This window comes from Oreochromis niloticus, linkage group LG22, assembly GCF_001858045.2.
Source record: "Oreochromis niloticus isolate F11D_XX linkage group LG22, O_niloticus_UMD_NMBU, whole genome shotgun sequence".
Taxonomy (NCBI): domain Eukaryota; kingdom Metazoa; phylum Chordata; class Actinopteri; order Cichliformes; family Cichlidae; genus Oreochromis; species Oreochromis niloticus.
The window spans coordinates 8882285-8904288 of record NC_031985.2 but is presented as its reverse complement, the minus strand read 5'-3'; the positions used below and the strand labels follow the sequence as shown (position 1 = coordinate 8904288).

Below are 22004 nucleotides of genomic sequence, written 5' to 3'. Positions count from 1 at the left end.
AGATTTAGTTGTTTGTTTGTAAGACGGTGGTTTTCAGCAGCAGTGATGTATGAGCAGCATGTTTGAGTGTTTTCAGGGTTTTTTTTTAGTTTATTTTGTGTCGGCCGAAGTCTGGCTCGTCTGTCTGGGTCGCTCTTAAAGGCGACGCGTGGCTGTCTGCTGCTGCGGAGATCAGCTGCGAGGAGCTTTTTCTCAAAAATGCTCCCCAAACTTCAGGGCCTGGATGAACCGGCAGGACCCGCCGCCCTCCGCTCGGTCAGAGGCCGGACTGTAACGGGCTCAGGTGTCAACTGAAAACGGTGAGTTTAACGTCGGCGGCGGCCCGGCTGCGCTAGCTAGCAGGCTAACGTCACATCTGTGCGGCTGTGATTGGAGTCCGGAGCTCTGACGGTTTTCCAGATGCCGCCGTTTGTCTGTCTGAACGGAGAAGACCGCCACCGGGGAAAAACATCTGCACCACGAGCACAGCTGCATTTCCAACCAGCAGCTTCGCTTTTGTAGCTGTAAAGTTAAACTGTGCAGTCCAGCTGTTGATTTTTTTTTCTTTTTTTTTCTCCCCATAAAGTCTGCTGGTGATGTCCGGCGTGGACTGTGCGGGTTTCTGATGATTCACTAATGAGTTTAATGAAGGAGGCTCTGCACAGATGTGCTGCTCGAGTTTAATGTGAAGTTCAGACTGACACTGATGATGTCAGCTGTCATAACTACAGTAAATATTTGATGTGCAGCATAAACTGAGCAGCTGATTATAATTGGGCGTTTAGGTTTGTTATTGAACTCTAGTATTTATTTTTATTTCACTTTGTGTTTTTACCTTGTTTTGTTTTTGGTTTCAATCGTGTTTATGTTATTGAGCTGTTGTGGTTGCAGCTGTTCTGTCAGAGGTTGTGTTGAAGGTTTTTGGCTGCTGTAACTTTTGGGATTAATAAAGTTTAGTTTGTGTGTGATGTGCAGCCTGTCAGTGATTTCAGGCTCACAGACAGGCGGATAAAATCAGGCTGTCACTGTCCTCTAACTGAGGCTATCTGCTTCCTTAATGCCTCAGGTGGGACAGATTTCCAGTGTTTCTGAGGTAAAATACAAAATCCTTTCTGAGCATTAACATCTCTAATGGAGTCAGTTTCTCTGTCTCTGTCATCGTCAATGAGTTCAACATGATTATATATATAAACTTCAACCATTTTAACTGAAACATATGGCTTTGAGTTTTCAGGTAACATTATTTTTTTTCCTTTTAATTTATTTAAATGTAATTACTTTTGGAATAAAAAGGTCAGACTAAAGGAAAATATTACTTCTGATGTTCAAAGAAAGTGCGTCACTGTTAAACTTATAGTTATTATTTGAATAACCTGCCTGCATATCATTACATCAGAAAAGACTGACAGGTGTAGGTGATGATGTAAGACTGCACCAGCAGTTACTCTGAGCTGTATAAGCACCATCAGCAGTCATTCCTGAAGTTTTCCATAAATATTTTTACCAAAACTTTTATAAAGGTCACAAATGCTCATTTTATCACATATTAATTAGTTTACCTTAATTACTGATAAATATCTTCAAGTTTGCATTTATATTACCTACAGTCACATTCCTCTGTGATGCACTTCGTTTTAAATCCAGCATAGTTGAGTTTAAAGCCCTTCACCCCTAAAATTACCATAAATTTAATCAGAGATTTGGCAATTAGTTGATTAACTGATTGAGAGAAATTACATCAGTAACGATTATTTAATCATTAATTTTGTGTAATTTTAAAGAAGAGACAGCTAAAATTATGTTTCCACTCTGAGGATTTTCAGCTTTTCTGTAATTTTTCTATCTCTTCTCTTTATATATTTATGAAAATGAAAGACACTAAATAAAAAAAAAGATTAGTTTATATGGAAAATAACTGTTGATTGTTTCAGCACATCTGTGCATGTTTTATAGAAAGATCTGAACCCTCTCCTGTGAGCGAGGTGGAGATTTGTTGCAGGGCTGTTGTCCTGCTCTAGTTCCAACAACCCAGTAACCCAATAAACTGCGATCACGGTTGTTTTTATAAATAGAACTGCTGTTTTTCTTAACATGATATTTTATTTAATACCTAATTACCTGAGAGGTGCAGTCATGTGACCCATTCAAAGAGCTTCCTCCATACTTGAATAGATTCACTGTTCGTGTAATTTAAAGCCTCAGATTTAAAGCCTCAGTCTCGTCAGCACAACCTGCCAGTCAGCAGTAACAAACCAGGAAGGGCTGCCATGAATCTAAAGTCAGAGTTTAACCTCCGGCTGTGGGAGTCATGAAGGTTTTTCTTCCTCACAGATGCAGTCTGTGCCCATGGAGGTGGGAAGCAGCAGCGGCTCAGTGGTTCAGGTTTGCTTCCCCGGTGCTCAGACCTCGGTGCTGGACAGCCTGAACCGGCAGAGAGAGGACGGCAGCCTCTGCGACCTCTCCATCCACGTCCAGGGACAAGTGTTCAAGGCCCACCGCTGCGTCCTGGCTGCGTCCTCGCCCTACTTCCACGACCAGGTGGATGAACACACTGACTCTCACTCATTCAGCTTTTGGAAGTTTTATTGGATCTTTATTAGCATTAAATGAGAATAGCTGTCGCAGTTTGTGCCTGAGCAAAACTTTAGACCATAGACTGCCTATAGAAAAACAGACAGGTGACAGGATTAGTTGGTCTTACAGACATTTTCAGTCACTTGTGTAATCAGTAGCTTGTTTGCATTTTCTCCCAGTTTTCTCTGCTAACACAAGATCTGTGTCTTTGACACGCTGGAGACATGAAATGTGAATCTGGGTTTGAAGCCATCTGCCGCTTCTTATTTCTACCTCAGAAAAACAGAATAAATGAGGCGAGACAGAATAGATGTGAACAGTCACGCAGGTTAATTATATGGGAGCTCAGAGTTAGAAGATAATAAAGACCTACTGTGTGACAGCAGCCTCACACAAACACTTTACTTGCGCTTTTTTATGCTGTAATTATTGGTTTTCGAGAGAGCCTCAGTCATCTGCCAAATATCTGCTTAGTGAAACTGGTGGGAGGTTTCATCAGACCCCGTTACCTGTCTGAGGGGCTGGCAGACAGATTTACTGTCTGTACACCAGAAAATAACTTGGAGCTGGACTCTGACCATGTGGGTAATGTTGCAGTGTGACGAGGGAGAGGAGGAGGAAGCACGAGGAATCGTTACAAAATGAAAAAACTTCATTACTGTGATGTTGTGCTCTCTATCTGCCTCCAGGTACTACTGAAGAACATGTCCACGGTCTCCATCCCAGCGGTGATGGACCCGCTGGCGTTTGAGAGCGTGCTGAGCTGCGCCTACACGGGTCAGCTCCGGATGCTCCGCGATGACATCGTCAACTACCTCACAGTGGGCAGCGTCCTGCAGATGTGGCACATAGTGGACAAATGCACGGAGCTGCTGAAGGAGGGCCGAGCCGCGGCAGCAGGAGGGAGCGGAGGAGGTGGAGGAGGTGGGGCTGTGCAGGATGGAACGAGTGGAGCTGGAGGATCAGCCAACTCCGGCTGTAGCAGCAGCAATGGTGATGGTGGAGCAGGTGGTGGTAATGGAGCTGCTGGTGCTGAAAGTGTTGGTCAAGTACAGCTTGGGGAGTCTAACGAACCCCCGCGAGCCTCCCAGCCTCCCAGCCGCCCGTCGGTGAGCGAGAGCCAATCACCCAGCAGCACCAACTACTTCAGCCCGAGGGACGGGAGCAGCTTTGGGGGAGGTGGCGCGGCTCCAACGGGGGCTTCTGGGGATGGAGGCGGTGCTAACAACACCCCCAGCTACTGCACTCCATCAGGAGGCGAAGAAGCCTTCCTTATTGAGGAGGAAGACGAAGCCGAGGAGGAAGAGGAGGAGGTGCTGTACCATCAAAGGAAACGAGGAAGCACAGGAGGAGGAGGAGGCAGCGGGAGGAGGAAGAAGATGAGCTCAGTGTCAGAGCAGGAGGTCACGGTCAGCGACAGCTTTGGGGTTTCATCCTATCAGGTGAGGTCTGAGCAACCTGAAGATAGTCGACCTTTAATTTGTATGAAGAGCTTTTATTTTGAAAGAAAAGTTGAACTTTAATAATCGAGTTAGTGTTTACAGTTTTGTTTGTTTGTATCCTGTGTTTTCTGTACATAATGTGAAATATCTCAATAAAAGGACGGAGAGGACTCTGCATTACCGCTGCAGAAGCGTCCCACCTACAGCCAGCCCAGCATCATGCCTCGCAAGCAGTGGGTGGTGGTGAAAACCGAACGGACAGAGGACGACGACCTGATCGTGGTCTCCGGGGAGGAAGGAGGAGAAGATGAGGAGGACGAGGATGAGAGGGAGATGGAGCTGGCACGAGTGCGGGAAAGGAGCAATTTCAACATCTCAAACGTCAGGAGCCTTTCAGGCGAGCTCGGGGGCAGAGCGGACAACGACATGGACTCACAGGTGAGCTGGAACTGTAGTGTAATCAGATTACAGCTTTAATTATCCTGACAGTAGCTGAGGGGCGGTTTGCTTTGTAGAAAAAATGACGCAGACCTGTTGTAAGCTGGTGCTGTGGGGGTTTGGCATATGACCAGTAGAGGGCGCTAAAACGTCACACAAAGAATTTCTAACTTAGAAATTTCTATCTTTAGTTGAGGTACAACAACCAGAATGTGTTAAAAACCTTAATTTTTAACAGAAAACATTCTTGATTTGTGCATCTGCTCTACAAATAAACTTGATTGACAGATATTTTTATATAATCTTAGCCTCTAATATGTTTTCCTGTCTGCAGGTCGATTACTGCCAGTCTTCAGAGGACTACCTCAAGTTTGAAGGAAGTCTCATGGACCAAACTTTAGCGCAACACCTTCACGACGGCGCTGCAGGTCAGAACCAGAACACTAACCGGGCGGTTTCGGCGCTGCTGGGTCAGGTTCAGTCTGCAGCCTCGGCCCGGGCTCAGCTCTTCCCACTGGACATGCAGGGAAACCAGATCCTGCTGTACAGCCAGGCCTCCGGACTCCCGCTGGATGCTAGCGCGCCGCCCCTGGGGATGGCAGGTGGTATGATCGGAGGGTCGTCCTTCAAAGGTCCCAGTATGGAGCACGGTGCGGTCCACCTGTCGGTGCAGGGTGGTTTGGGGGTGGATGGCGCAGAGAGCGGAGGAATCGGAGGTGGAGGCGGCAGCAGTGGCGGCGGCTCTGGGGGTTCAGGGAAAGTGTTCATGTGTCACTGCGGGAAGACCTTTACCCACAAGAGCATGAGGGACCGCCACATTAACATGCACCTGGACCTGCGGCCCTTCCACTGCCCCGTCTGCGCCAAGAAGTTCAAGATGAAGCATCACCTCACCGAGCACATGAAGACGCACACGGGCCTGAAGCCATACGACTGCCTCGGCTGCGGCAAGAAGTTCATGTGGCGCGACAGCTTCATGAGGCACCGCTCGCACTGCGAGAGGCGTAGCGGGCTGGGAGAGAGCGGCGAAGGTGGAAGCGGCAGCGATGGAGGGAGGAGAGGTGGAGGAGGAGGTGAGGATGGTCCAGATCTGATTTCCTCCCCTCACCTCCTCCTGTCTGCAGGTGAGGGTGGGCAGGGAGGCATTCTGGGAGGTGGAGCGAGGGGAGGAACGTCAGTGTTGTCCCCACAGCACGGTGGCGTCTCAGCCGCAGGAAGCGGCGGTGGTAACAGCAGCAGTGTCGCTCTGAGCAACAACATGGCCGCTGCTGCAGGGGCACTCCTCGGGGCGGTCTCCCAGAGCCAGGGTCAGGGATCTGTGATGTTTGGCGGTCTGGGGTTGGGTCGGGGTGCGTGTGAGGAAGACGTGTGCGAGGTCAGTGCCAATGAAAGTAGCGTGACTTAAACCAAAATGTGTGTTGAATCCAACGGGCGCCTCTTTCCAAGCAAACAGCTGCTGGTTCCTGCTGCTGCTCTGAAAAGAAGAAGCTCAGTGAGAAGCTCAGAAACTCTTTTAACTGCCAACGTGTTTTAAACAGAGGTCGAGTAAAAAACAGGCGAGGCTCCCGTTGGACACGCACAACCTGAAGGACCTCCAGGGAAACGAGACTTTGAGTTTCCACTCATCTGCTGTGGTGTTTCTGAGACAAACGTGTGAAACTTGTTGTTATCCACAGTTTAGAATACTCTGAATCGTGGCCTCGTAGAAGCGGACCTTCTGTCTCTGAGTATTTGTTTAAAACGACAGAGACGATTAGTTTATTTTGAGTGAATAATATACGTGTTTGTCGGGAGGAAACCAAAAACTAAAGGACAGCGCTTCTCTTACTGTTACCTTCTGTGGGGACACTATAGTCTCAGTAGAGTAGAAAAATGGCTGTTCTGAATTGCTGTGACTTTCTGCAGTATTGTTTTGTGATATATTTCCTGTGATTGGAGTAAAAAACCTAAATCTGCAAAAACAAATTGAACCTGAAAATAAATAGTTTTTTTAAAGCTTCGGGGTTCATGAAACTCTCAGCTGACTTAATCAGACGCTAAACGTTTGTTTGAACCAAGAAAAATGCAGATTTGTGTTTTTTCTAAAATTCCTCACAGCAGCAGCAGCCCTGCAGTCTTTCCTGCCTCGGTCCCACAAACAGACCAAACTCAGCACTGCCATGTTGTTTCAGATGATGCTGCTGGTACCAGTTTGAAGCCCAGCCTGAGGATTCAGCTCCGAGAAAACAAAGAGCCACGTGTAGCATATAGACTGTATGTAGAAGATGGACACAGCCACCATGACATGTTGTAGCTACTCCAACTACTGACTAAGGAACACACCATAACTGAGGAAACCGTAAATATAAATAGGTACAGATTTCTGCTAGTTAGACTCATAACAGACTAATAATTAAAGATACTAGAATTTCAAAACTGAAGCACAGACATGTTGTACCTCATAGTAAGATAAATTATTTATTTCTCTCATACTTCCATTAATGCTTCACAAACACTGTTCACTCAGATGATGTGCGGCCTTTAAGCTACAGTCAGTACCGTCAGTTTAGGGAGACACATCCTGACTTTGGGCCTTTGTAAAATCTAATGAAGTGAGTTATATGGAGTACAGCTGATATGAAGGGGGAAATATTAATAGAGGGCAAGATAACTTTGTACCAGCTGGGAGGAGGCCTCGGGGCAGAACCAGATGAGCTGGAGGAGGTGACTGAACTCAGCTTAGACCCAGATAGGCAGCAGAAAATGGGTGGATGGCCTTGACATGTTTATTCCATCTCTGAAATAGCCTGCTTGTGCTTAATTTTTCATGCCCGGGCCCTTCCGTTTGGTATAAATGATAATAAATAATAAACTGTGCTCTTGCATGGTCTGCAGATCACAGGGCTCAGAGTGTAAAACACCTGCTGGCCTCAAACTGAAGCTCAGCAAACATCAGCAAATACGTTACAAAATAAAAGCTTTGAAACATCCAGCACAAACAACAGTTACACCATTAAAGTTTAAGTCTGTAGCAACAAAATGCAAACTGGACTTTAAGCCTGTGTTGGATTTACACGTGGTTCTTTCTTTTAGCTGAACCTTCAGTAGCGCCGTCACAGAGGGAAGCCTGTTGATCTCAGTCATGTATGAAGGGAGGAATATTTCTTTAGACTGCTCATTTATTGACGTGTGCAGCTCGAGCCTGACTCTCAAAGTGATTTTCAAACATGTTCGCGTGTAGAAGTTCAAAAGTTGAAGCTAAATTTATTTCAGCTCTACACAAACACAAACACTACCTGTAACTGATCACTTCCCCTCTGGAGCTTTTATAGCTGGAGGCGACTAACTTACTGTTTTGCTGCTGCTTTCACTTTATTACTTTGTTGTTTGCAGAGTTTTTGGGCTTTGAAGAGTATAAAATATTCTTATTGCTGTAAATATATAGAAATATATGTCAACTACTCATCAGGCTGGGAGCAAAGTTTAGATACAGATGTTGTTTGATCTGATTTTTCAGAGGAGGAAGTCTGTGAGAGTTTCTCTACAAGGCTTCCTAAAAATCCTCCTACCCTGCAGCCATCTGTTCAGTAATGTTTAGTTCACTGAGGTCTTATCTAAGCTACACAGTGTACCTCGTCTGAGTGTCTGACAGCACATTTAGATAAAGTTATGGAGGCGGGTGAAGACTGAACCTCATCTTCAGCAGCTGTTCTGCACACTGAGAGTCAAATATCCTTAATTCTGTTTGTTATGAAGAGAGATTTCTGTGTTTCCTTATATTTTTATTATTATCACACTTTTTCTGCCTTTTTTAAATTTCTTTAAAGGTTCTTTGAGGACCTTTAAAGAAAGGAGGAGTCACCTCTCTGGTGGGGAAGGAGCCTGAGTTAGTGCGTGAGGTTGAGAAGTACCGGCTAGATATAGTCGGGCTCACCTCTACGCATGGCTTGGGCTCTGGAACTAGTCTCCTGGAGAGGGGCTGGACTCTGTCTCAGTCTGGAGTTGCCCCTGGTGAGAGGCGGCGGGCTGGGGTGGGTATTCTAATATCCCCCGGCTTGCTGCCGGTACGTTGGGGTTTTTCCCGGTGGATGAGAGGGTTTGTTCCCTGCGCCTCAGGGTCGGGGAACGGGTCCTGACTGTCATCTGCGCTTATGCGCCGAGTGGCAGTTCAGAGTACCCAGCCTTCTTAGAGTCCCTGGGGGGGTGCTGGAAGGTGCCCCACCTGGAGACTCTGTTGTCCTACTGGGAGACTTCAATGCTCACGTGGGTAACGACAGCGAGACCTGGAGGGGCGTGATTGGGAGGAACGGCCTCCCTGATCTGAACCCGAGTGGTGTTTTGTTATTGGACTTCTGTGCAAATCACAGTTTGGCCATAACGAACACCTTGTTCGAACATAAGAGTGTCCATAAGTGCACGTGGCACCAGGATGCTCTAGGCCGGAGGTCGATGATCGATTTTGTAATCGTATCACCAGACCTGCGACCATATGTTCTGGACACTCGGGTAAAGAGAGGGGCTGAGCTGTCAACTGATCACCACCTGGTGGTGAGTTGGATCAGGTGGCGGGGGAGGACGCTGGACAGACCCGGTGCACCTAAACGCGTAGTGAGGGTGTGCTGGGAACGTCTAGCAGAGGCCCCAGTCCGCGAGATCTTCAACGCACACCTCCGGCAGAGCTTCAACAACATTCCGAGGGAGACTGGGGACATTGAGTCCGAATGGACCATGTTCAGCGTCTCCATCGCCGAAGCTGCTGCATTGAGCTGCAGCCGCAAGGTGGTTGGTGCCTGCCGTGGTGGTAATCCCCGAACCAAATGGTGGACACCAGAGGTGAAGGGAGCCACCAGGCTGAAGAAGGAGTCCTATCGGGCTTGGTTAGCCTGTGGGACTCCAGAGGCAGCTGACAGGTATCGACAGGCCAAGCGGAATGCGGCTCGGGCAGTGGCTGAAGCAAAAACTCGGGTGTGGGAGGAGTTCGGAGAGGCCATGGAAAAAGACTTTCGGACTGCCTCGAAGAGATTTTGGCAAACCGTCAGGCGTCTCAGGAGGGGAAAGCGGTGCTCTACCTGCACTGTGTATAGTGCTGGCGGTGCGCTGCTGACGTCGACTGAGAAAATTGTCAGACGGTGGAAGGAATACTTCGAGGACCTCCTTAATCCCACTGACACGTCTTCCGAGGAGGAAGCAGAGTCTGGGGATGAGGGGAATGATCCGCCAATTTCTGGGGTCGAGGTCACTGAGGCAGTTAAACAACTCCTCGGTGGCAGAGCCCCTGGTGTTGATGAGGTCCGCCCCGAGTTCCTGAAGGCTCTGGACGTTGTAGGGCTGTCCTGGTTGACACGCCTCTACAATGTTGCGTGGAGATCAGGGGCAGTACCCCTGGACTGGCAGACCGGGGTGGTGGTCCCCATCTTTAAGAAGGGAGACCGGAGGGTGTGTTCCAACTACAGGGGGATCACACTCCTCAGCCTCCCTGGGAAAGTCTATGCCAGGGTGCTGGAAAGGAGAGTTCGTCCGTTAGTCGAACCTCGGATACAGGAGGAACAATGCGGTTTTCGTCCTGGTCGCGGAACACTGGACCAGCTCTTTATCCTCTCGAGGATACTTGAGGGTGCATGGGAGTTTGCCCAACCAGTCTACATGTGTTTTGTGGACTTGGAGAAGGCATTCGACCGTGTCCCTCGGGGTGTCCTGTGGGAGGTGTTGCGGGAGTATGGGGTGTCTGGCCCATTACTACGGGCCATTCGATCCCTATACAACCGTTGTAAGAGTTTGGTTCGCATTGCCGGCAATAAGTCGGACTCGTCTGGCTCCGCCAGGGCTGCCCTTTGTCACCGATTCTGTTCATAATTTTTATGGACAGGATTTCTAGGCGCAGCCAAGTGGCGGAGGGCTTTCACTTCGGTGGCCTCAGAATCTCATCTCTGCTTTTTGCGGATGATGTGGTTCTGATGGCTTCATCGGGTGGGGGCCTCCAGCTCGCACTGGAACGGTTCGCAGCCGAGTGTGAAGCAGCGGGAATGAGGATCAGCACCTCCAAATCTGAGGCCATGGTTCTCAGCCGGAAAAGGGTGGAGTGCCCACTCCAGGTCGGGGATGAGTTCCTGCCCCAAGTGGAGGAGTTTAAGTATCTCGGGGTCTTGTTCGCGAGTGATGGGAGAAGGGAGCCGGAGATCGACAGACGGATTGGTGCTGCGGCTGCAGTGATGCGGACGCTGCACCGGTCCGTCGTGGTGAAGAGGGAGCTGAGTGTAAAAGCGAAGCTCTCAATTTACCGGTCGATCTACGTCCCGACCCTCACCTATGGCCACGAGCTGTGGGTAGTGACCGAAAGAACGAGATCGCGGATACAAGCGGCAGAAATGAGCTTCCTCCGAAGGGTGGCTGGCCTCTCCCTTAGAGATAGGGTGAGAAGTTCGGCCATCCGGGAGGGGCTCAGAGTAGAGCCGCTGCTCCTCCACATCGAAAGGAGCCAGTTGAGGTGGTTCGGGCATCTGACAAGGATGCCCCCTGGGCGCCTCCTGGGTGAGGTGTTCCGGGCATGTCCCACCGGGAGGAGGCCCCGGGGCAGACCCAGGACGCGCTGGAGAGATTATATCTCTCGGCTGGCCTGGGAACGCCTTGGTATTCCCCCGGATGAGCTGGAGGAGGTGGCTGGGGAGAGGGAGGTCTGGGCTTCTCTGCTTAGGCTGCTGCCCCCGCGACCCGACCTCGGATAAAGCGGATGAGGATGGATGGATGGATGGTTCTTTGAGGAAAATGTGTTCCAGAAGTTTGTAAATGAAGGTTTTAGTAGACTGCGTTATACCAGTGCATCTCAAAAAATTAGAATATTATTAAAAAGTTTATTTATTCATAATTCAAATGGGAAAATCTTCACATATTCTGTATTCATTACATGTAATGTTTCATGCCTGTATGGAAGCATATTACCAGGAAGCTGGCTGAATGAAAAAAAAATGAAAATCTGGAGAAAAACAGAGATGAGCATGGCTTTGAGAGGATTGCTGAGAAAAGTCAATTAAAGAACCTGAAAGAGCCTCCAGGCGGAGACGTCATCAGGAAAGAGGCTCCAGGAATGAGAAGCTCCCACTACTGAACTCAACAGAAGTGTGTCTCCCAGGATCAGGAGAAAAGACCAGGGCTGTCGTTCAGATTAAAGTAAATTTTACACTTTATTTGGAAATGACGGTCAAAGAGTGTTTAATGTTTCTGCAGTCTCTGATGTCATCTGTCATCTACACAGCCGTCAGCTTCCATCTGATGCAGAGCTTCATGGAGATGTCAGTTTTCTGTTCGAGCAGCATCGAACGGTTTGATGACCACGTTGTTTTATGACCTGACTTTAGCGTTAATGGAGAATCATCAAGAGAAAGATGAGAAACACTCGACCAGACGAGCTGAAGAGGGCCAGCAAAGCAGCCTGGACTTTAATAATAATCATCACAGTTTGAAAACACGCTTCCAATATTTCACTTTATTTCTAATGAATATGAACATGGAATATATGAAAATTTGATAGTCGTGATATTCAAATGTTCTGAGATGCACAATTATAAAACATAGTTTAATAATTTTTTATGACAGGGCTTTTTTTTTGCACATTAATGAGGGAACAATGACATCATTGCTGTACTGCTTAACCCTTAAAGCTAACAGGCTACCATACAAACATAATAATATTAATTATTATTGAGCTCATAGAGAGGAAGGTGATTTATATATACTTACTTTACATCTTTGGTGGGTCTCTATATGTAGAAGAACCTAATAGTATTTAAAACATAATGTAGAGGTCTGCAGTGAGTCGTGCTTTAATTTAAATTTTCGGATATTTTCCTCAGTGTGGTTTTTAAATGTTACTAACTGGTTTGATGCAATTATTAAAAAAATAATTAGTTTACAGAAATGTAACCTCATAGTTTCACTGTACAGATTGTTCTTTAGACCTGCTGTGGTTTAAGTGCAGTACTTACTGTGTGCTGAGACTTTACAGCATCAGTACTGTGTGAGGCGTTTAGGGACCGTTTTATTGCTGCTGAAAACACAGACAGGTGTATTAAACCACAGGTGAGGAGTTCTTCAGCCTGAATCCCATTTACCCTAGAAGATTTTACCTTTTTCAGGCCACTATTATAAAAAGAACGTAATCTTTATGGCTTACCGCCCCAAATAAAGTTAATGTGGAGTCAGTGCGCCATCTTGTGGTACAAATTGGTATTGCACTGAAGAACAGCCCAGTCTGCAGGATGAGTATGCAGATGTTTTAGACCCAGATGTTTTGGAGCTTTTATTCTGTCAGTGGCAAGACATTTTTAAACATTGAAAGAATACAGAAACAGTCAGAGTTTTGTTCAGAGAACTACGTGCGCACGGGTGAGTGATCGAGTGATACTCACCCCGAGGCTTTGTAGTCAGCTTTATTTATACATCGTAGCATTCCCTGTTTTATCAGGCTGTAACAGACAATCTGGGCATGTACGGGACACAGTGTATATGTGTGTGTGTGTGTGCAGTTTCTATCTCGAGGAAAACAGAAGCCAGTTTGGGTCCTGTTTCCCAGGGTGTCTGCAAGAGACTTTCACAGGAGTCAGCGAATACTGCAGGGCTCATGTGTATGTGTGTGAGCCGAAGCAAAGACAAAACATAAAGATATGTGAACACTGTGTGCTTTTCAAGCCTTTCTTAACAGGAGCATATGAGTAAATGAGTAAATGGAGCAATATAAGGAGAACTGAATAAATGAAACATTAAAAGGAAGATGTATCAAAAGGAAAAACATCATAAAATCACAAAATCCCTTAACATTCCCTGCTGTTGTTCATATATATTTATGTACTTCAACTACTAGTCACTTGCAGAAGCATTTTCAACTAGAGTATCATTTTGTGAAAACATACATGATCAACTTTAGTGGGTTTACACAGTTTAGTGCTTAGAAATCATCTTCTTCAACTTGTACCTGTTCTTGAGCTTGTTCAACTTGAGATAATGCAATGTAAGCTTGCACTCTTACAGTAAACATTTTGCTTATCATACTCCGAATACAAGGCAGTACACATGTGGAAAATAAGCAAAGTAGCAGAAGGAGCATCCCAACGAATGTTAGTCCTTTAATGAGCAATGACTTCCATGACCCGCTAAACAGCCACGTGAGCCAGTCCTCGGTGTTGTGTATGTAATCTTGCTGCTGTACTCGTCTGAGCTCACGTAGCGTGTTCAGTGCGTCAGACATGTCGGTGGAATGCACATTATTAGGGATGTAGGTGCAGCAGGTTGTATTGAACAACACACAAAGGCCGCCTTTCTCGGCCAAAATCATGTCTAACGCCACACGGTGTTGCATTGTACTAAGGCGCAAGGCGTCGATTTCTTCATTCTGTGCGTTATTCACTCTACAGGATGCATTCAGGAACAGTCCAAATCGGTAGTTCAAAGTTTCAATTCTAAGGGCGTGCTTTCCGACTCCTACCCCTGGGAAAAGGGCATGGGCGACCTTTTGTCCTGTGGTCCAAAGCTTGAATTCCTTTGGGACGTCAGAGCCCCAAATTGGGTCGTGTGGTTGTATTGTTCGTCTCCGGCGTGTCCGCGTACGGGCTGCTCCTGCTGTTATCACGAAAGTGTGATCACTTAGCATCAGGGGCACACATTGTCCTTCGTAGTTTTCAGGCACGGCTAGGTATGTTTGGGGTTGTTTGGCATATCCTTGACACCACCAGCCGGTTCCCTCGACCCAGTAGAGTTTCTTCGTACGAGTTGGTACTGTCAGGGTGTATTGGCATGTGCCAGATAGGCTGTAGTGAGTTGCTCCTTTGGTGATGTTGACAAACATGACACATAAGGGAAAAGTGTACGTGGTCACCACAGCCAGCACAGTGATGTTTGGGGTGCTGAGTGACATATTCACCCAGTGTTTGTCTTCACAGGCGTACGTGTACCTGTTAGGCTCTGACGTGTTGGTGATATTAGTGCATAGGTCCATCAGATAGGTCGGGTCTTCTTGTCCTACTGTTGCGGTCACGTTGATGTTCTGGACGTTAGGGTCTCCCAGACATATCCACTTCTCCAATTTTCTCATTGTTTGGTTATTACAATGTCCGCGGGCAGCTTTCCCATATATGCACAATCCTTCATTTAGTGGTGCGGGTGTGCCGTACAGGGTCAAGTGTTTTGCAGTGAGAGGCATGTGTGAACAGATGTAACAGTTTTTGTCTCTTGTGGAGTTGTACACATAGCGGTACCAGGCATTGTTCATCCATGGGTGGTTGTGATCTTGCGTCATGTCGTCTGGATGCATTGTGTCATGTGTCAGTCTTGTCTCCAGGTGGTGCTGTCGTTCTTCTTGTGGAATCAGTAACAGCAGTCCCAACAGAATTGTGACACTGGCCATTAGAACGAGTATGGTCTTCATGATGACCGAACACACCTGGTCCTGTGAGTGAGTAGACTAGGGGCGAGAAGAACAAGGGCGGGAGTTACCCAAACAGCCCTCTCTCCACCTCCTAGATCACTAACAGGCAGGGGTGCTGGCGTCTCAGTGTTTATGGGCTGTCACTCACTTTTTTACAGTGGCTCTGATGAATCCAGGAAGGTCGTTCAGCAATTTGCAGGCTGTTGGTGTGGCCAGGAGGACTTGGTAGGGTCCTTCCCACCTCGGGGAGCTCCAGTTTTTCCTCTGGAGCACTTTTATCAGGATCCAATCTCCTGGTTTCAACCTGGAAGAGACTGGAAGAGAATCATCTGGCAGTTGATTGTTCAAAACTATTTCTTTGTTTTCTAACAGTTTTGTCATCCATTCTGCTAGTGTTGTTTCTCTTATGGATTTGTCTATCGGTTCACTTGTAACGGGTAGAGGAAAGGGTCGCCCGTGTACTATTTCAAAGGGTGTCAGTTTCTGTGAGCCTTGTGTCAGTCTCATCCACATTTTTACTAGACCCACACATTCAGGCCAGGGGCGACCCGTTTCCGCCATGCACTTCCTTAGTCTTTGTTTTATAGTGCCGTTTGTTCTTTCAACCAATCCTGCACTCTGTGGGTGGTATGAACAGTGATGCTTTATACTGAAGCCCAGTGCTTCAGAGACTTTTGATATTACCTCATTTACAAAATGTGTGCCATTGTCAGATCTTATTAGGCTTGGTATTCCATAGGTTGGAATAAAATGATTACACAAACATTTTGCTACTGAGATTGCATCATTTTTCTTTACCGGGTAGATTTCTGGCCACCTTGAGAATACGTCTATGATTACTAGTGCATATTCTACTTGTTGGTGCTTATGTAATTGGATGAAATCTATGTGTATTGTGTGAAACGGATGTGGCGGTGTTGGGAATTGGCCTCTCTTTGGCCTTAAATTTCCCTGTGCATTATGTTTTTGGCATATCATGCATGTTCTAATATATGCTTTAGCTGAGTTTTCAAAGTTTTTCGAGTAGAATTGTTTAGAAAGAATATCTACCATTGATGCCGGCGACACGTGTGTATTCCCATGTGTCACTAATGCTGCTGTTTTATGTAGGGATTTAGGTAGAATAGGTTTCCCATTACATGTCATGATATCATCTTTTAGAATTGCGCCATCTTTTAACCACGAGGATTTTTCATTTTGTGGAGCCGCCTTTTGTTCGTCTTTGAGGACCTCTAGTGGTATCAGAGAGCACGAGGTAAAAGTAAAAACATTTGGTTTTTGTTGTGCAGCCTCCTTCGCTGCGTTGTCTGCAAAGTTATTACCCTTAGTGATGTAAGAGTCATCTGTTTGATGGGCAGCACATTTGCATAGTGCTAGTTTCCTAGGTAATGTGATTACCTGTAGTAGCTTTTTAAGGAGACTGCCATGTTGGACTGGTGCTCCTGTAGAGGTTATCATACCTCTGTTTTGCCATATTTTTGCGAAATGGTGAACTGCAGCAAAGACATATTGACTGTCTGTGTGTATATTGACATCTTTATCTTTATGCAATTCGCAAGCACGAATAACTGCTGTTAATTCTGCACTTTGTGCCGAATTTGCAGATGTGAGAGGCCTTGCCTCTATGACAGTGTCGACTGTGGTTACTGCATAACCCACACAGTTTTTCCCAGTGCTGTCTTTGCTGGCAGAGCCATCAACAAAAATATCTGCAAAGGTTGTTTGTGGTGAACTGTATATATCTGCCCTTGGTTTTGTTTCCTCATCGAGTGTGTGTAAGCAGCTGTGTGTGTCACCATCTGTTTCTACAGGTAGCAGGGTGCTTGGATTTAGCTGACCACATTTCTCTATATTGATGTGTGACTGTGACAACAATATTCCTACATACGACAGCTGTCTGGCATGTGTCAAATATGATAAGTTTGCTTGTAAAAGAATTGAGGTCACTGCGTGCGGGACCTTAACTATTAACGGGTGGCCGAGAATGATGTCTGCTGACTTCTTTACTGCTTCTGCTGCTGCTGCACAGGCTTGTACACAGGTTGGTAGGCCCGAGGCCACTGAGTCTAATTTACAGGAATAAAATGCAAGTGGACGTTGTTTATCTCCAAAAGCTTGGGTTAGCACAGCTTTCATATATCCAGCGCCTCCATCTACATATAAGTAGAAGGGTTTATCATAGTCTGGTAATGCTAGAACCATGCTCGTTTGTAAAGCCAGTTTTAAATTGGCGAAGGCAGTTTCAGCTTCAGCAGTCCAGGTCAGTTTATCTGTCAGGGCCATATCTTTGCCATAGATAAGGTCTTGCAGGGGTTGAGCCCTGAGGGCGAACTCTGGAATCCAACTTCTGCAATAATTGCAGAGGCCGAGGAAACTCATCATTTGTTGTTTTGTTAGTGGTTTTGGGGCAGTTTGTACTGCAGTTTTTCTACTGTCAAGTAACCTTCGACCCTGTCCTGTTAGTTCATGGCCTAGGTATACGACCTTGGGTTGCCATAGCTGCAGTTTATGTTGAGAGACTTTGTGTCCTTGTTCTGCGAGGTGTCTCAGCACCACTAGAGTGTTTGTCCTGCAGTCGTCCTGCGTGTTTCCGGTTACCAGGATGTCATCTACGTAAAGTAGGAACTGTCCTGGAGCAGGCAGAGTGCAGGAGGACATTGACTGTTTCAGGGCCTCAGCGTATAGGGTGGGGCTGTTTTGGAAACCCTGTGGCAGTCGTGTGTAAGTGTATCTTTGGCCATCAAATGTAAAACCGAACAGCCCACGTGACTCGGGGTGTAGTGGTACTGAGAAAAAGGCGTTTGACAGGTCAATTACTGAAAACCACTGTTCTCGTGGTGACACGTGATTCAAAAGTGTGTGTGGATTTGCCACTATTGGTGGTATCTGTTCAGTGATATCGTTTATTGCTCTTAAATCATGTACCAGCCTATATTTTCCTGTATTTGCTTTTTTCACTGGAAATATTGGCGTGTTACATGTCGTTTTTGCTGTTTTAATCAGAATTCCTGCTTTTACCATGTCTGCTATTACTGGGCGTATGCCGTCTCTAGCTTCTGCAGAGAGTGGGTATTGTGGTTTCATTGGTCTGTGTTTTGAGATGACTTTTACCTTTACTGGGTCTGCATTTTTTATTAGGCCTACGTCTGTGGGTCCGTTTGACCATAATGATGATGGAAGCATTTTTAGTTCTGCGTTCTCGACGGGTGTCACGATAAATCATTCAGCCTCCTCGATCACATAGCATGTGTCCGGGGAGGTATCCAGGTGGGTGCTGGGCTGTGTGTTTAGCACCCATCCTAGAGTGTATCTCATACAACCGGTTCTGCGGCCCTGGAGCCAGCCTTCGTGTGTTTCTTTAGTTTTCTCTTATCCCCACGCCTTTTGCTCTCCTCCTGCCAGGGCATGAAAAATTTGACGTATTCAGACATTCTTAATTCCTTTTCCTTACCACTAGTTTGTTCTATCTCTTTCTGCAGGCATTTGTGTAGTTCCTGTACTGGGGCGGGGTTGCCACTCCCGTCCCAGGTTGTGCAAGTAGGTTTTTCTGGGTCTCTCCATCTATTTGCACTTATTCTACCTGCACCTGGGTGCTTTTTCTCCATCCACAATTCGTCAGGTGTTAATTCAGGTTTTGTGGATTTATTGCCCATTTCTAATTTTGTTTAATTGATGCAATGCTTATATGTTATATTTTATTTCAATGCTTATATTTTATATTTTATATTTTATTTCAATAGAACCACTTTATTGATTTATTTATTTATTAATACTGCCAACACACACTGTGAGACGTTCTGGTACTAGAGTCAGAGGAGGTTATTAAGTCAGCCTTCTACCCTGAACTAAATTCAGGGCGGACTTAATTTTACGCGTTGAAGCGCAACCTTTTCTCTTTCTCACCATCCAGTACTCACAGGAAAACAATAGGAGTAGTGCAGGAGCCTAGAGCTCCTATTCAATGAATCACTTACTCCTCAACAAACATTCAGCAAACAGTTAGCGCGCTTAGAGAAAATCCTATTTTTATTTGACACTCTCGCTTCTCTGGCTACCAACCTTTTTTTTGTTGCGGATTGAGCCTCTCAGGGCATGGTAATCCGTCTTACACAGGCGAGCGTTGCTACCAACCTTTTGTTTTGCTGCGGATTAAGCCTCCCAGGGCGTGTTAATCCGTCTTACGCAGGCGAGCGTGAGATACACTGGCTACCAACCCTTGCTTATGTTGCGAAACGGGCCCCCACAGGGCAGGTTGTTTCGTCTTACACGGGCGAGCATATTACATAGGACACGTCTGTCCTTTCCCTTACTTTGAGCAGTGTCAAACTAAAATCGATTATTCAACGCAAAGTGTTTCTGGCTGCTTTATATTCACCTTCAATGTTGCGCTGTGTTCTTTTTCCCGGCGTCACCGAGAACCTGGCGTCGTGGACCTGTATAAGACACTGGCCAGCAGGCGAATGTACGACTCTGGGCTTTTCCTCGCTTCGCTAGAAACGGTGGTTGCAGTGCAGGTAGTCACGACGTCAGGATCTGGTGACTCCGTCTGTGAATAGTTAGATGATACAATAATATCAATAAACTATCCGGCTCGAAGGACCAATTAAATGTCAGTGGCAAGACATTTTTAAACATTGAAAGAATACAGAAACAGTCAGAGTTTTGTTCAGAGAACTACGTGCGCACGGGTGAGTGATCGAGTGATACTCACCCCGAGGCTTTGTAGTCAGCTTTATTTATACATCGTAGCATTCCCTGTTTTATCAGGCTGTAACAGACAATCTGGGCATGTACGGGACACAGTGTATATGTGTGTGTGTGTGTGCAGTTTCTATCTCGAGGAAAACAGAAGCCAGTTTGGGTCCTGTTTCCCAGGGTGTCTGCAAGAGACTTTCACAGGAGTCAGCGAATACTGCAGGGCTCATGTGTATGTGTGTGAGCCGAAGCAAAGACAAAACATAAAGATATGTGAACACTGTGTGCTTTTCAAGCCTTTCTTAACAGGAGCATATGAGTAAATGAGTAAATGGAGCAATATAAGGAGAACTGAATAAATGAAACATTAAAAGGAAGATGTATCAAAAAGGAAAAAACATCATAAAATCACAAAATCCCTTAACATATTCACATTCTGTTGATTGTTTAGTTTATTTTCCAAGGTTTTCATGTCTCTGCTAGAGTGAAGATAAAAGAGAAAATTACAGCGTTAAATACAAAATGAGTGCAATTAAAGAGAAACGTTTTCCATGACGGGAGGTGTGTTATTATGTTTATCAATAAGTCAGTTTTTTCCCGATTGACTTACCTTTCAAAGAGCTTTTTCGCCCTCTGGTCACACAGGTGTTACTGTCACACACACCTACAGCAGTGTGATAATTGTGTGTGTTTATGAAAATCAGACTCCGGCGTGCAGCACAGAGCAGTTATTGGTGACCTCATGAATATTTAGCCTTTAGAGATGTTTTCCAGCTCAAAGAGATTCAGAGTGAATGTTTTACCTTCTGTGAAGGTTCAGTTTAGATGTTCTATACGCAGGTTTGGAGCTCAGACTCGGTGAAGACTGTTGGCTTTTGTACAGTGACCTTTGACCTCCAGAGTTTCCTGTATGACTCAGATTTGGTTGTTTAGGTTTGATCCTGTTTGTTTTTGTCAACTGCTGAACGGCTGCAGAGAAAACTCAGTGACTGTGTGAGAGACGTTTAAATATGATGATTTCATGTTTAAATGTGGAGATTAATGCATTTAAACACTTTACATGTGACGGTCATGTGACCAAAACAAGTAGTTCATTTGTTTGTTTATTCATCCAGTTTTATGTTCACAGAAACTAAACCTGTTTGTACTGAGAGTAATTTTTACTTCAGGAGTCGTTGATGTTGGATTATGTTCAGAACGTCAGAGTTAATGTTTCCATGTGGTGGAAACTGATACAAGAAGGTCAAACATGTGTATCTGATAAAGCACATGTTAAGTAAGAGATGTGTTTTTTAAAAAAGTGCATTGAAAATAATTCATAATGTGACAAAGAAGAAGATAAAACCTGAAGAACATGTTTTCTGCATTGACGTGTTTGTTCTTGAAAGCTGCACAGACCGCTGTGATAATTTGAGCTTCTTTTGTCACATGAACATCTTTAAATGCAGATTTGTTTCCTCTAAAAACAAAACAGGTTCCAGACCAAAGATGGTTCACAGTATTTATCAGCTTTGACCCTCCGGTGTGTGACGGGTCTGAGCAGTTCTTGATGCCTTTACAGCCCTGATGAGTGTAGATGTTATTATTCTGTCTCCTGCAGCTTTCACAGTTAAACTTTACTGAAACTAAAAACCATCAGTCTACATCACAGGAAAAAAAGGAGCTCAAAATATTTTTACTGAGAGAAATGAAACGATGGAAGGATCTCAGAGTTGCTGCTGAAAACCCGACTTTAGTATTTTTGTTATTTTCGTACATTAAACTTCCTTCGTGTCCTCTGACTGACCAGCTGATTGTTGAACAGTGATAACAGAAAATGACGTGTAAATCCTGAGTGGTACTAATAATGTATTAAACTACAGTACATCAGTATTGTCCTCCACCATGTAACGAAATGATGGATTAATAAATTATTTGGTGAAAATAACCTTTGTTTGATTTCATTTTACTCCTTCTCTTTGATGACTTTCATCAGGCTGCATGTAAACAGACAAGCTGCATCACCACTAACCTTTCTGAGTCGTTTTCTTTTCTGTTGTTATGGAACATTTAAAGCTGCATTTTGGTGGTGCATTAATTGATTACAAACACGAGTGAGTCATCTGAGTGAATTATATTAATTTTGTGATTATTGTCTGTACAGTGTGCGTTACTCTGGTGCAGTGTCTCCTCACAGGAAGCTGGCTTGGCCCTGTCTGTGTGGCCTCTGATCAGGTTCTCTCTAAGAGTGACCATGGTTATCTCGGCTGGACTGTATGGAATAAACAACCTTTCATAATAATTTTGATGCCCTCGATTCTTACTCTTTTTAAATGTAAGTAATAGACTGGCTTGTTTTTGCGCATACATGTGTGAGGACGTGCTTGTTCTCCCAGACGAGGCATCTTTGCTCATTCACGTGACCACACGTCCCTCTTTGTTTAACATGATGTTTTAGTTACATTTAATTCTGGTATTCGTGACCTTATTTAGAAAAAAGCTGC

General features: G+C 45.5%; 2 protein-coding genes across 2 annotated transcripts; one reads left to right on the top strand and one right to left on the bottom strand.

Moving 5' to 3' along the window:
* The first annotated feature begins 76 nt into the window (after nt 1-76).
* On the top strand, nt 77-8030 carry zbtb22b (zinc finger and BTB domain containing 22b). The gene is made up of 5 exons (XM_013277095.3): nt 77-299; nt 2311-2517; nt 3243-3995; nt 4155-4433; nt 4768-8030. Exons 2-5 carry the CDS (start codon nt 2311-2313, stop codon nt 5836-5838), a joined length of 2310 nt encoding a protein of 769 aa, XP_013132549.1. The 5' UTR covers nt 77-299; the 3' UTR covers nt 5839-8030.
* Nucleotides 8031-13216: 5186 nt separating this feature from the next.
* LOC112843567 (syncytin-2-like) lies at nt 13217-19945 on the bottom strand. The gene is made up of 2 exons (XM_025902470.1): nt 19202-19945; nt 13217-15140 (listed from the first exon to the last, which is right to left on the bottom strand). Exon 2 carries the CDS (start codon nt 14824-14826, stop codon nt 13351-13353), a length of 1476 nt encoding a protein of 491 aa, XP_025758255.1. The 5' UTR covers nt 14827-15140; nt 19202-19945; the 3' UTR covers nt 13217-13350.
* Between the last annotated feature and the right edge of the window lie 2059 nt (nt 19946-22004).

What these genes read in the sequence shown, in the direction of transcription:
- zbtb22b (XM_013277095.3), top strand. Translation starts at nt 2,311, where the DNA reads ATGCAGTCTGTGCCCATGGAGGTGGGAAGCAGCAGCGGCTCAGTGGTT. An exon ending in TTGGGGTTTCATCCTATCAG is followed by an intron (nt 3,996 to 4,154) that starts GTGAGGTCTGAG and finishes TCTCAATAAAAG; the next exon opens with GACGGAGAGGACTCTGCATT. An exon ending in ACAACGACATGGACTCACAG is followed by an intron (nt 4,434 to 4,767) that starts GTGAGCTGGAAC and finishes TCCTGTCTGCAG; the next exon opens with GTCGATTACTGCCAGTCTTC.
- LOC112843567 (XM_025902470.1), bottom strand. Translation starts at nt 14,826, where the DNA reads ATGAAGACCATACTCGTTCTAATGGCCAGTGTCACAATTCTGTTGGGA.